The 14,494-nt window shown below is 41.8% G+C and overlaps 1 protein-coding gene across 2 annotated transcripts in view; it reads right to left on the bottom strand.

Moving 5' to 3' along the window:
- Positions 1 to 14,494, bottom strand: part of ART3 (ADP-ribosyltransferase 3 (inactive)) — a 150,256-nt gene that overhangs the window by 9,337 nt on the left and 126,425 nt on the right. For both annotated transcript variants that reach the window (XM_008693236.1, XM_008693233.1), the window contains exons 3-5: positions 12,156 to 12,867; positions 1,648 to 1,680; positions 697 to 729 (exon numbers count right to left, since the gene is read on the bottom strand). In XM_008693236.1, coding sequence (XP_008691458.1) covers positions 697 to 729; positions 1,648 to 1,680; positions 12,156 to 12,867 — 778 coding nt within the window. The remainder of the gene's footprint in view (positions 1 to 696; positions 730 to 1,647; positions 1,681 to 12,155; positions 12,868 to 14,494) is intronic.

The following is a 14,494-nucleotide window of genomic DNA, read 5'->3' on the forward strand; positions in this document are numbered from 1 at the left end:
GGGCCAGTAAGAAGTGCTGCTACGCAGGTCCTCAGGGGCTTCACGTGAAGCCTCACGAAATGCTTCACATCGGGCAGGAAGTATCTTCCAAACGTCAAGTACTCAAGGAAATACTTAAGGAAAAGCCAGATGCTTTTCTCTCTTCAGTAAAGAAAAACTTATTGTATCTACATGGGCCAAACACATAATAAGAAACTTAAATGCAAAAAAGTGATTTGAGTCGTATCAACAGAAGAGGAAACTTAGCGGAGAAAGCATTCAATCGCCCAGGTGTTTTAGTCAAATGATAGCAACCATCAGCATATTTGACAGATGAAAAATGCGTAGCTTTTCTACTCTCAGCTGGCTGTGTGGTGCCACACAGGCTAATCTCAATGACAGAATACAGAGCTGTACATAAGAGGCCCTCAGGCCTGTCAAGAGCAACTAGCCCTTCAGGTCCTACCAACCTTACTCCCCAGAATGTTTCTGTATTATTCAGATCTCCATACACCCAACCTTCCCATTTACAGAAATCTAAGGAAACAAAAAGTTTCCCCCAGAATAAATTCTTTTTTCCCTTACCTCTCAAGTTACACCTTCATATCTGCAAAGTACTCTTCCTTCAGCTAAGAAGTGAATTTGCTAAACAGGAAAGAGCTACTAAATACTAAATATCCATGTAAGGATTATTTGTAAAAATTCGAGCGCACTTACCAGGGTTGTAGATATAGATGGGTAGATGATGTTCTGAAATACAAACGTGCTTTCATTGCCAGTACTACGCCCAGATGGAAATAAATGTCAGGGTCAGTCTATGTTTAAATGCTTAGTAAAAAAAAATTTAAGTTGGCTTCCAAAAATAGAATAATATGAGAAATATAAAATTTCAATCTCAAAAATAAATGGGTATGGATTTTAATTACATGAAGAATTCACAGAAAAACTAGCCAGAAACATAGCTAGAAACAGACCTTCCTTCTCAAACTTTTTAACAAGGAAACCCTCAAACGGATCCACCTAAAGCATGCCTTAGCCTAAAGCCCTTTCTGGAAACTTTGGTTCAAATCTGTTGGGCTTATCTGATAATGCTCCTTGTCCTAGAATTCCTGTTTATCTACCCAAATCTTTCCCATGGTCCTCTAAGGAAGATTATTTTTGTTACCTCCTCCTATTTCTCCCTGAGGAAGGTGAGACAGACCACATTACCATTCTGTCCCCTCTGTCTCCCCCCTTCAGCCATGTGCACTCTATTCTTTCCTTTTTTGGTCTCCCAAATGTTATTTCCTAAGATATCAAAATATGAAAATATGAATCTAGCAGTGTGCACAGGAATCACGTAGGAGCATTCAAAAGTCCTTAAGCTCCTACCAGGACAAGCTAGGGTGAGAGGGGCACGGTCCCTGCATCCCCAAGGCAAATGTAGTGTTTGAGAGAACAGCCACAGGCACAGCTGCGTGGAGAACAAGCAACAGAGGCTCCTGGGCCCTGCACCTGACAAGGTGGCGGTGGTGGTAGTAGTAACAGTAGCAGCAGCAGCTGCACAACTCAGCCTTGACAAAAAGGATGGCTGCAGTATGACAATATGGTGGGGTGGCTCTGACCCATACCTGGCTGGGAGAGGTAACATTTCCATTACAGAGATAATATTTTAAAAGCATATCTTACCCGTGTTCTCAACACAATTTTCAGTTTTTAGTCCTGAAACATGAAGATAAAGCTTTATTAGTTAGACATGCTGCCCTAGTAAAGATTTCAAATTGGTCTTACAGCTACTGGTAATCTAATCTGTCAGCTTTGGTCTATCAGATCCATAATTTGGTGGGATTTGAAATGCGAAACAATTACATTTTTGTACTCACATTACAGCCATCAAACAGCAGGATGATCTTTGATAAAACATCTAGTGTTTCTGGAATTGTTTCCTTATCTGTATCTTTTACTGGGAGTTTGCTTCAAATAACCTCCAAACGTCCATCCAAGGCTAACACTTTATGATTCTATTCTATGATTAGTTTGCAAACGTTAGGAAAAAATTTACCTGTCGGTTCAGTTAATCTTCTCTTCAGATACTAAATGTCCTCAACAGAAAACCTATCCTTTTACTATGACAATTTTTTTTTTAAAGAGAGAGAGAGAGGGCGTGTGCACGCACAAGAGCAGGGGGAGGGGCAAAGGGAGAGAGAATCTTAAGCAGACTCCACGTCCAGCAAGGAGCGTAACTGGGGCTCGATCTCACACCCTGAGATCATGACCTGAGCCTAAATCAAGAGTCAGATGCTTATCCGACTGAGCCAGCCAGTGCCCCTATGACAATTCCTATTCACTGGGGAAAAAAGAGTCTCAATCAGATCTTTAAGATCCTTGGACATATAAAGAAAGATCCTTCACATTCATATAAAGAAACAAGTTGGTCTATCCCAGAACATTAATCTTTGGTCTGGTTCCAGAACACTGATCTATATATGTAAGGAAATCCACAGTTTTAAGAAAGCAACTATGGTCTGGTCCCAGAACACTGATCTATATATGTAAGGAAATCCACAATTTTTAGAAAGCAAGAATATGGCATCTACCACTGTATCTTTATCTGGGTCTAGGGCCTTATAAAAAAAAAATCATCAGTGCTGCAGTGACTCCTCTGAGACATGACATTCAGGGAAATCTGCCAGCCTGCCCAACAGTGGTTAAGGCAAGAACTTCGGTGGGAGGATGTTTAGATCTGGTGCCAGCATGAGCCATGGAGGGCTTCCTAGAATGCCACAGAAGGCCTAGAGTCCTATGGCCCCTTCTCCATGCCTGGCTAACTCACTGATCTAATCTGGATATTCGGTTACCTGAGAATGAATCTCTCCATATAAAATGGGGGAATCCCTAAGAGGTCTGGCTTCTCTATGAGACATATGCTTTTCTGTAAGCTGCTCTCAAATCCTGTTCCATTTGTGGAGTTTGAACCAAGAATCTAGGTGACTTGGTCCAGTTTCTACTGGTCCAGGAAATGGTATGGATCCCTGAGAATCTGGATGGTGCCTTGAGGCTAACGTCAGGTATCTAGCTAAACTAGAAATTACCAAAAAAAAAAAAAACAAAAAAAACAAAAACAGTCTAGAGACTAATACAAAATATTGCATTAGCAGGAGTTGAATGAGTGCAATTCTCACTCAGAGGGCTTGGTTGAGGGTGAGGTAAGGTGTGGCTAAGAAAGCTATAGGTATAGTGGATTCAGCCAGGGGACTAGACACTGGGGGATTTTAAAGCCTTTATCTTTCATTTGTACCACAAATTAGAGGATGTTTCTCAAAGTGTGGTCTTCTGATCGCGTCCTTCAGAATCATCTGGGTGTTTACTGAAATTGCAAATTCCCTAGCCAGGACTACCGATACAGAATTTCTGGGGGTGATGCCTTGTAATCTGCATTTTAAACAAGGACTCCAAGTGATTTTTTTATGCACCAAATTTTTGAGAGTCTTCTCAGTAGTAGAGGATGGATCTCCTTTAATGTTTAACACAGATCCATTTATTCAAGACTGCACTTCTCCTCCCTATTTGACGTGTTTTTTTTTTAAGATTTTATTTATTTATTTGACAGAGACAGCCAGCCAGCGAGAGAGACAACACAAGCAGGGGGAGTGGGAGAGGAAGAAGCAGGCTCCCAGCAGAGGAGCCTGATGTGGGGCTCGATCCCAGAACGCTGGGATCACGCCCTGAGCCGAAGGCAGACGCTTAACGACTGAGCCACCCAGGCGCCCCAGACTTTGGATTTCATTTTCCATTAGTGTTTCAGCAGCAGAAAGTAAACTATTTTGGGTTTCTAAAGAAGTAGCAGGGTTAAAATGGATGAGACTGATACAAAAATAAACAGAAGGCAGAAATATAATATATAGGGAATGAAAGAAGAGAATATAACCACAGATTTGGTAGGTGTAAAAAAACCATGAGATTACTAGGACTAGCTTTAGATCAATGAATTTGAAATATAAGACAATTGCCTAGAATAATAGACTTTACCAAGAATAACTCAAGAATAAAAGAAAACTCGAATGACGTCATAACCATTGAATAGCTTAAATTATTTCCACAAAGAAATTACCAAGATAATTTGGTTTTTACAGAGTACTAAAGAGAAGGTAGCTGCACAGAGAGGTCCAGAGAACTTCAAAGGGTTTCTCTCAAGTATTGAACAAAATACTGATCAATTCACACACGTAAGGAAACTACGTCAGGCAGGAAAAAAAAACCCCACAGGAAGAAGAGAAGTGCCTAATCCCACCAGTCACACTGCAAAACCTTTTAAGTTGCCACTTTAGCAGTGAACTGTATAGTAAGACGACTCAGAAAGTCCAGACAAGAGTAAATAAAGCCTTCTCAGGAGTTCCCCATCTCTTTCAGATCCTAAGAAATTACAGACGCCTGGGACCAAACTCATAGCGGGTTGGAATTTCCAGCAACAAGACTATGGCAGTATTTGTTGATCACTGGGTTTCTGCACACAAGCACTTCCTCCCTTTGCAGGGCTGCTACTGTTAGCCTGTCACTGGGACCGAGACAGACTGTCTCACTGAAAGAAAAGTCATGACTCTTCAACCCCCTATCTTATCATGCAACGGATTCTCTCTGAACTTAAGTCCCATAGGTAGGATAAAACCCAAAAGTTTTCATCCCATTGAAATTTTACTTCCAATTAAGAGCCAAACCTGGCTGCTAAGGCCTTAACCACTTTCACAAACGGGTGCCTGTCCATCTTTCAGACCTGCAGTTTCCAAACAGTGGCAGAAAATCACAGGGCTACCGAGGGGTATTTTAAAATTTTAGGACAAACACAGATGTACTTGGTATCTGTCTGACATAGCATGAACTATTAGTTTGAAGTAGAATGCAATTTCAAAGTTATACCATGTTACGTTTGGTTTGATGACGTCACACATTTGCAAGGCTGGGTTTTCAGCAATTGTGATAAAAAAGCAAGCATATGTGAAAATCAATGTAGATCAGCAAATAAGATGGTATCTAATATGATTTCAAGGTCTGAGAAGCTGTGCAGTGTCCAACAGGCATATATATCCCATTAGCTAGTTGTTGTGGCTAAGAATGAAATAATATTTTTTTAAAAGTTTGTGTATTATTTTTTCAGTTACTAAAATGTACATAATACTTAGATAAACAATACTTATTGAGTCGTCTGACTTTACTTAATAAATGGAACTTTTAGGTATTTCTTTTAGCCTATGGGCACTGTGAAAACAATTATGACAACACTAGGGACAAGAAAATCTGAGAACTTCTGCATTAGACACCACAAAACCTTACTTACTACTTTACCCAAACTACTGGCTCAATGGGGGCCCTACCTACAAGACTTCACACCTGAAAAGACAGCACACTTCTCTAATAAAACAGCCTGCCCCCAGGTTAGGCCAATCCAATGGAATGCTGCATCCATCCACTGTAATAATCATTTGTTCATTGCCTTGGATGCTCTTCAAATGGTGATCCTGGCAGGGATCCAGGCACCACCTTGGGACTGACCGAAATTTACCAGTGCCAACACTAATGCTCTAAGGCTGTATGATCAGGACACTGAGACCCTCAGAAGTGGATTACTAAAGATAAAACCATATGCAGTCCCTGTCTACAGAAACAAACACAGCAAACACAACTCATGAAGTCAATCTTTATGCTACACACATACATGTGCATTCAGTGAATGCATATAAAGAAAGGCAACTGGCAAAACAAATCAAGCATGTGTGGCTATGGTCTCTACTATAGCTTCTGGCTCTATAAGCAAAGGATTAGGACTTCCAATAAAAAATTCTATCAGTCTCCCCAATAAAGATCTCTACAGGGCTGACTGGTCTGGCTGTTTTCAGCTATTTATAAGTTGCATACAACCATGCTAACCTATCTTGGCTGAGTTCCCAAGCACCAAGGAATTAGGTGTTAAAGAATGAAGTGAATTGGAGGAATAGTATACTCTCCTCCCTTTTGTGTAGGTGTGCTTGTTCTGACCTCAGTGGATGGACATTTATATAAAACCTGCTTCTACTTCAGTAAATGAATATATATTTCATATGACCTCAGCAAACAAATAGACCATACTGATTAGATCAAAAGCACCAGTATATGAAACTGTAGGCTGACTTTGCTTCTAGTAGCTAGTCTCCTTTGCCAGCGAGGTCACTGTGGAACTGATCATTATGGAAAAAGGACAGCCAATCTGGATCATCCCCAAGAGGAAGTGACAACACGTAATGGGTTGGGATTATGGGAGGTGGCTTCTGACACGGTTCCCAATGACCCTGCCTCCTGGTATTCACACCCTTCCGTAATCCTCTCTTTGAGTGTGGACTGAACCAGTGACTCGCTTCTAGCAAACAGAATACAGCCCAGGTGATGAGAGGTTACTTCCGTGATTAGGCTGCAAAAGACTATGACTTATTGGCACTCTTCCTTGCTCTCTCTCTTGCTTACTCTGATGAAGCAAGCTGCCATGTTGTGAGATACTTTATGGAGAGGTCTATGTGGCTTGGAATAAGGGAGGCCTCTGGTCAACAGCTCATGAAGAACTGAGGCCTTAGTCAACAAACTACAAGGAACCCAATCCTACCAACAATCATGTGAGTGAGCTGGGAAGATCTTTCCCAGTCAAGTCGTATGATAACTGCAGCCTCATGAGACAGCAAGATCCAAAAAGATGCAGCTAATCAGCTGAAAGGCCTTAAGAGACTGAGTTTTCCCAGAAGAAGAAATTCTGTCTGTAGACAGTAGCTTCAGCTCATGCCCAAAAGTTCCAGCCTGCCCTTCCTGACAGCCTGACCTACAGATTTCAGACTTGCCTTGCTAGCCCCCACAATCACATAAGCCAATTCCTTGTAGTTAGTGATTTAATATATATTTCCTATATATTTTCTACTGATTCTGATTCTCTGGTTGAACCCTCACTGGTTCATAGGGATGAACAAGTCTGGTGGATGAAAGTCTGGAGGAAGTTGGTGGTGAAGAGCTCTCGCTTTTGCTATAAATACAGATAAACAGTCTGAGCAGCCTTCCAAATTGTTGACTCATACTGTGAATTTCTCCTGGTGATGAATATGTCACATCCTATCTGGCCTACTTCCATGAGATCTTATTGACGTCCCAGTCCCAGCCAATCTCAGACAATAGCACCAAAACTTCACTCCTCCCAGGGAAGGCTAAAAAAGAGGGTCTAATTAGAACCAGTGAAGATACTTATTTTAAATGAGCCCTCAAGGGCTAGGTGTGGATTTATAAAAACTAAATTGCCGATGGCCCTTAAGGTTTATCTTCTTTTTCCCTTTTGATGGCTTAACAGAGAGCTGGCTCAACAGGTCTGAGTAAGATGAACAAAATAGACTAATAGCAGTCACTGGAGTCCAGGGGCTCCTCCTTTCTAACAGGGCCACTTTTCCAGCCAGAGAATCTTGATATTCCCTGCCCCATGACTGCTAATATGTAGAACATATTTACATATACAGCCTTGCCCCTCCCTATAGAAACACTGGCCAAGATGCCAGATGATCCATGCCCAGCCTGTTTAGTAAAGTGATGAGAGTTCAGAGTATGATGTACACTCTACTATTTCTCTAAGTATTCTTCCAATAAAACCTTATATCTGCACTATAAGGTACAGAAAATTCTAAAGCTACGGTTTCCTACCAGGTATTATAATTCACCTGTAGTCTTCCCAATCCAGGTACAGCTGTCCAAATGGGGTCTTTTTTTAAAAGTAAGGAATGTAGCCTGATTACACCACTGACATTCCACCTTTAATCAAGTTTTCTAGGAAAGCAGTACAGCAGAAAGTTAACCTGCAGTAATTTCCCCATGAGGAAGGAGAAAGGGGTTTTTTTTTTTTTTTTTTTTTTTTTTTTTTCCTTTTTTTTTTTTTTTTTTTTTTGCCATTTATTCACAGTTCACTTACATATTCTTGGATTAATACCAAGATTAGTTTTTTGACCACCAGGAAATTGTATTATCTAATGGGACACTGATGTTTTCTCCAATTCCTAAACAAATGACCTATTTTTTTTAGATAAAAATTTACTGTGGGTCTTACAAAAACTAGTTATCTTGGAAATCATAGCAAGTTTAAAACAACACAGGACTGTGTTAGCACTAAAGTTGGTGTAATTTTTTTATCCCTTTTAGAAACAACTGTTTTTTTTAAATTCAGAGTTATATTCAGTGACAATGGAACAAGGTTCTGATTATATCCTCCCAGAGTGAGTTTTTAAAAACCCTGTCTATTATCCTTCATAGTGTTGAAAAAGGCCTAGCTGTAATTACTTTAGTGTTTTTGCCCCTGAGATCCCAATAGTTGTCTCTAGATGGCAGCAGAGGACATTGGTTAGATAATAGTCTGGCATTAAATCAACACAATCAGTTGCAGTGGCCTTTGTCAGAGCTCCCCAAATAGTGCATGTGAGCCTCCACAAAGGTCTCCCCTTGTGGCTGGTTTGAACATTAACTTGCTGTGACAGCCTCTACTGACCTTGTGGGCATACCCACAGCAGTGTGCCTATTCCTCTCCTCCCTTCCTCGCATGAGCTCACACTACACTTCCCCATGCAGACCTGAGTCCTGGCTCATTCTCAATCAACCCAATGGCTCCACCCCTTTTGTTCATTATAATCCCACTCACAAACAACTCTGCGCGTTTCACTGCCCACCTTTTGTCCATCAACCAGTGACTGATTTGGCCTGTACCTACTGCAGCCAGGGTTCCTGTATAACCAGTGCCTCCACAAATGGCATTTGGCTGAATGCATCAGGAGCACCAAAGTGGAATCCTTCTGTCAGCCCAGCTTCAACTAGGTTTCTGGCTGTGATGTGCTAGTTTCATTGACTAGGTTCTGGGGTGGGTGATGGGGTCCTGATTTGTACTGTTCAATGATTTCCATGGTAAAGCTCTCAACCATGGCCAATCTCAAGCTACTGTGATGTACGAGGAACTGGGAAGAGATGCGTGCCCATGGTCAGCTTCCACGAGCCAGTATGAGCCAGCTCTAACTGGCTTGGGTTCGGTCAGGTCCACTATATGGTTGGTGAGGGGAACGGGCACGTCTCCTCTCAATACAAATGTACTCGCTTCAGGTTTCATTTGCTCTCTCAAAGTGAATAGTTAGTTTCATTCACTTGCAACTCAGGTCTGGGACTAGGGTGAGGCAAATGAGGTGCCTATGATAGTGCAAAATTTAAAGAGGCACTCACTCTTAGAATCATGCAAGTTTGCAGATGGTACAAGTGATGACCCTAAGAGTAAGGACCTTCCTTAAATTTTGTGCCCCAGGCATCTCAATGGCCAGTACTCTTCTGCCATTAAATCATAAGTGGATCAGCCCATGTCCCAGGCATGGTGTCTCGTCAGCACTTTCCTACCTGTTCTTTCTAATCTCATAGTGCCTTGGCCACAATGAGTCAAGGTCTAAAAGTCTATCCCACTTCTGAGGCCTGCAACACTCACTCTGCTCGATCAGCCGCCCTGGTTTTGGGTTCAGCTAAACAGTCACACTCGTAAGACCCAAAAAGGTTCTCCTCTCACTAGTTTACTAAGTTTTGCAGAAGAAGGCAAGGCAAGAAACACAGCACGCTATTTAGCAGCGGGCAGCATCAGATACAGCCCTTCAACGCAAGTCCTCACAGCAATCCAGGCCTGTTCTTTCGCTCCCGAAATGATACCTCGGGTACAAGGAAACAAGTTTACACAGGTGGGTGTAGGAACCATCCTAGCTCAGTAGCCTCATGCCACACAAAGACATTTCTCTTATGCCAGTCCATGAGTGTAGTTTCAGGACCCAGCAAGAAAAACCCCTGCGTATGTCACACCACGTTCAGGAACGTCCAAAGCTATGGCTTCCCCCAAGTATTTATGGTTTATTCACAACCCTCCCAGCTCAGATGCATTCTACCAATCAAGGGCTATGTTTACCATTAGGAAGTATTCTATGGTTACACAGCTGTCATTTCGCCTTCGGTAGATTACAGACAAACAGTGTTAGAAAATCAATCAGAGGCCATTTTCATAGGAGGAAGGAGAAAGGGTTTTATTAACTTTTCACTAATAGACAACAAGCCACAACATCATAAAATTTCAGAATGTTGCGGATAAGGAAAAATTCTAAAACCACCCAAAGAGAAAAAATTAGGTCTCATTCAAAGTTTTAGTAATTGGAATGGCTTCACACTTTTCAACCGCAGCACCAGAAACCAGAAGACAATGGAGGAATATCTCCAAAATTCCAAGGAAACTGATTTCCAAAACAGAAATACGGATCTCTGCAAACTGTTATTCAAGCTTACAGGTAGATTTTTCAGACATGAAAAGTCTTAAAAATTTCCCTCAATGTTCTTTTTCTCAGAAAACTTTTAGAGAACACATACCCCTGCCAAACAGAGGTAATTCAAGAAAGAGGAGAAAATCCAAGAAATAGGGGGTTCTCCTCACAGGGGAGAAATAAAAGAAAGTCTCTACAGTTGTGAGTAGAGATTTTAGGATATTCAGCGGCCTAAAGAGTACATCACAGAGTTTGATGGTGGGAGTCCAGAAGGAGTATATTCGAAAAAGGAGAGCGAGCGAGAGAGAGAGAGAATCTGGTATGTTTGTACTAAGTGGAGATTTATATTTCTAAGGATTTGGAGGTGAATTATTGATGGGATATAAAAAACTAAGGAAACAAAAAAATCATACAACTAATAACCCTGGGGTAAAAAAGGTATTTGTAAAGGTACCAGTCCTGGGGTGCCTGGGTGGCTCAGCCAGTTAAGCACCTGCCTTTGGCTCCGGTCATGATCTCAGGGTCCTGGGATGGAGCCCACATCGGGCTCCCTGCTCAGTGGGGAGACTGCTTCTCCCTCTGCCTCTGCCCCTTCCCCCTGCTCATGCTCTCTCTCTCAAATATAAAAATAAATTCTTAAAAAAATAAAAAAATAAATAAAAAGGTACCAGTCTTTATTACACTGGGAGATTGGGAAGGGGGAAATGCACAAACACTGAGGAGGAGCGAAGGGTGGTGGTTATCAGATACATTCGGTGCGCTGACATGACAGCTATTTCTAACTCCCTTCCCCTTGCCTCCCTACACTGGACAGGCTGGAAAAGCTAACTGCCTCCTTTCCAAGCTTTTCTTCAAGTTATGGATTATCAAGTAGCTGTTCTGGTCAATGATATGTAATCAGAAATCTACTAGCAGTTTCTGGGAAAGCTTTTACTTTCCTGATTAAATAGGCAGATTTAGCCGCCACCCCACTTCCCCTTCTTTTTGTCTTGAACATGGATTGATGTCTACAGCTACAAAAGTCACACTGCAAACATGGATCAATAAACCCCACAGGCTAAGACTGGTGGAACAGAAAGATAAGAGAGTCGGAGTTACTGATGATGTAACTGATGAGCTTTAAAAATTTAAAAATCAAGAAATAACATGCTGAAGCATATTATTAAAAACTTTAGCTGAGGGGCAGCTGGGTGGCTCAGTTAAGGTTGGGCGTCTGCCTTCGGCTCAGTTCATGATCGCAGGGTCCTGGGATCGAGGCCCACGTGCGGGTCCCTGCTCAGCGGGGAGTCGGCTTCTCGCTCTCCTCTACCTCTCACCTTGCTTGTGCTCTCACTCTCAAATAAATAAAATCTTAAAAAAAAAACAACAAACTTTAGCTGGAAAATTAAAAATGAATGCCACTGAATGAAAACTGGGGATAGGGAACAGTGGGGCAGGGAGTTACTATTTTTCATTGTAAGCCTTATAGGTAGGGTTACGGGCCAGGTACTTCTCTGTTGTGGGGGGCTGTTCTACACACTTTGTTTAGCAGTGTCCTTGGCCCCTACCCATTAGATGCTACTAGTAGCACCTAGGGATGACTGTGACTGTTAAAAATTCCAGTTAATACCAAATGACCCTGCAGGGCAAAATTGCCCCGGTTGAGAGAACCACTGTCTTATAGCATTTTATTTCTTTAACTTTCCAGGATGCTATAAATGTATTATTTTGATAAAATTAAATTACAGGGGGAAAAAAACCTGTTGATATGAAAGGTGCTAGACACCATCCATGTCATTTCTCCTTTCAAACACCTGTCAGTTTCTTTCCTGACCTTTCTCTGGGCCTAAGAATCCCACTCCTTCCCTCCCAGACAAGCACAGACAGAACAGAGACACTTACCACCTAGAAACGCACACTCATAATGGCTGCAGGTCTTGTTTGTGCTTTGAAGGATAAGGTTATTGCTGGCCCCATCCTGCGACACATTAAAAATCTCATTCAGAGGTATTAAAATAATCCTTTCACTTTCTTTATCAAAAAACTGTTCAATGGCGACTCCAAAGCACGTGTGGATGGTTAACAAAATATGCTGGTCATTAGCAGCTTGAGGTCTGGCTGAGTGCGCCAAGACGAAATGGCCAAATCTGGCTTGGTTTAGCCCTCCAAATGTAAATGAGACATTCTGGCTTATACTATACACCACAGTTTTGTAACTGTCCTCACACGGTCTTCTCAGCAACTGCAGGGCTTTTGTCAGATAAAAATGAAAAGCTTTGAACTGGAAGTCATAGACATAATCTTTCCGAGACAGGCCGGCCGTCTTCACAGCTTCACTGAACATATGGTAAAAGGGAGTCTGCGCTTGACCTTCGGACACATATGCCATCAGCGCTATTCCATGGTTATCTTTAAAGCTCTCAGGGACAACGATGCGAGTCTTCCGGGCTTCCCATTTGGTTTCTGCACTTTTCCACACATCCTTCAAGAGCTGATGGCTTGCTTTCTCCTCCTTGAGCAATTGGGGCACATATTTGACTTCCATTCTGCCCGTGCACTTTTGGTACTCGTCATCAAATGCATTATCTGCCATGTCTAACATTTCACCCTTCACCTTCAAAAGAAAAGGAAAGGGAAATTAATACTCTTGAAATGAGATATTTGGTGTACATCTATTTCTCTCCCTTACTGCCCCTACCCTCTCATGCCGTCTAGAATAGAATCTCTCCTTTGCTTAGAACCAACTTTGGACATGATTTTTATGTGGGAAGTATATTCCACTGTTACTGATAACTTTTCTCAGCTGTGATCTCTTTGTATGAAACAGTAAATGTCAGCAATGAGAAGTCTGGGAACGATTATGCCTATAATTCATTCATCTGAACCTTACGGTGCAAAGAAAAGTGTGAAACTGAAGAAATGGGTGACAGTCCTGGCTTTGAACAACATTCTTAGCTAGATTTTCTCAACCCCTTAAGACTGCCAAATGACTCTGAAATATCGTGTATGAAATACCGTACATGATAAATACATAATGGTAAATATTATTCATTTTCCTTTAAGGATTCCCCCTCCCTTGTCCACGTGGTTTGGGTAGAACTGATTCTGCACCTTTGCTCCAATGATAAGCAACAATGCAGAGGCTTTCTTTCTTTCTTTCTTTCTTTCTCTTTCTTTCTTTCTTTCTTTCTTTCTTTCTTTCTTTCTTTCTCTTTTTTCTCTTTTCTCTTTTCTCTTTCTTTTTTTGAGAGAGAGAGGACACGCATGGGCGAGAGAGCATATGAGCAGGCAGGGTGGGGAGGGGCACAGGGAGAGGCAGAAAAAGAGTCTTAAGCAGGGTCCACACTCTGCAGCATGGAACCCCATGCGGGGCTCAATCTCACAACCCTGAGATTATGACCTGAGCAGAAATCAAGAATCAGATGCTTACTACCGGGTATTTTTTTTATAATAATTTTTTATTATGTTATGTTAGTTGCCATACAGTACATCCCAAGTTTTTGATGTGAAGTTCCATGATTCATTACTTGCGTATAACACCCAGTACACCACGCAATACGTCCCCTCATTAATACCCATCACCAGCCTATCCCATTCCCCCACCCCCCTCCCCTCCAAAGCCCTCAGTTTGTTTCCCGGAGTCCATAGTCTCTCATGGTTCATTCCCCCTTCTGTTTATCCCCCCTTTCTTCTTCCCTTTCTTCTACTACCGATCATCCTAGTTCTTATGTTCCATAAATGAGTGAAACCATATGATAATTGTCTTTCTCTGCTTGACTTATTTCACTTAGCATAATCTCCAGTCCCATCCATGTTGCTGCAAGTGTTGGGTAATTGTTCTTTCTGATGGCTGAGTAATATTCTATTATATATATACATGGACCACATCTTCTTAATCCAGTCATCTGTTGAAGGGCATCTCGGCTCCTTCCACAATTTAGCTATCGTGGACAATGCTGCTATGAACATTGGGGTGCATATGGCCCTTCTCTTCACTACGTCTGTATCTTTGGGGTAAATACCCAGTAGTGCAATGGCCGGACCATAGGGTAGCTCAATTTTTAACTTTTTAAGGGACCTCCACGCTGTTTTCCAAAGTGGCTGTACCAACTTGCATTCCCACCAACAGTGTAGGAGGGATCCCCTTTCTCCACATCCTCTCCAACAATTGTTGTTTCTTGCCTTGTCAATTTTTTGCCATTCTAACTGGCATAAGGTGGTATCTCAATGTGGTTTTGATT

This window comes from Ursus maritimus, unplaced genomic scaffold (assembly GCF_017311325.1).
Source record: "Ursus maritimus isolate PB19 unplaced genomic scaffold, ASM1731132v1 scaffold_8, whole genome shotgun sequence".
NCBI classification, from domain to species: domain Eukaryota; kingdom Metazoa; phylum Chordata; class Mammalia; order Carnivora; family Ursidae; genus Ursus; species Ursus maritimus.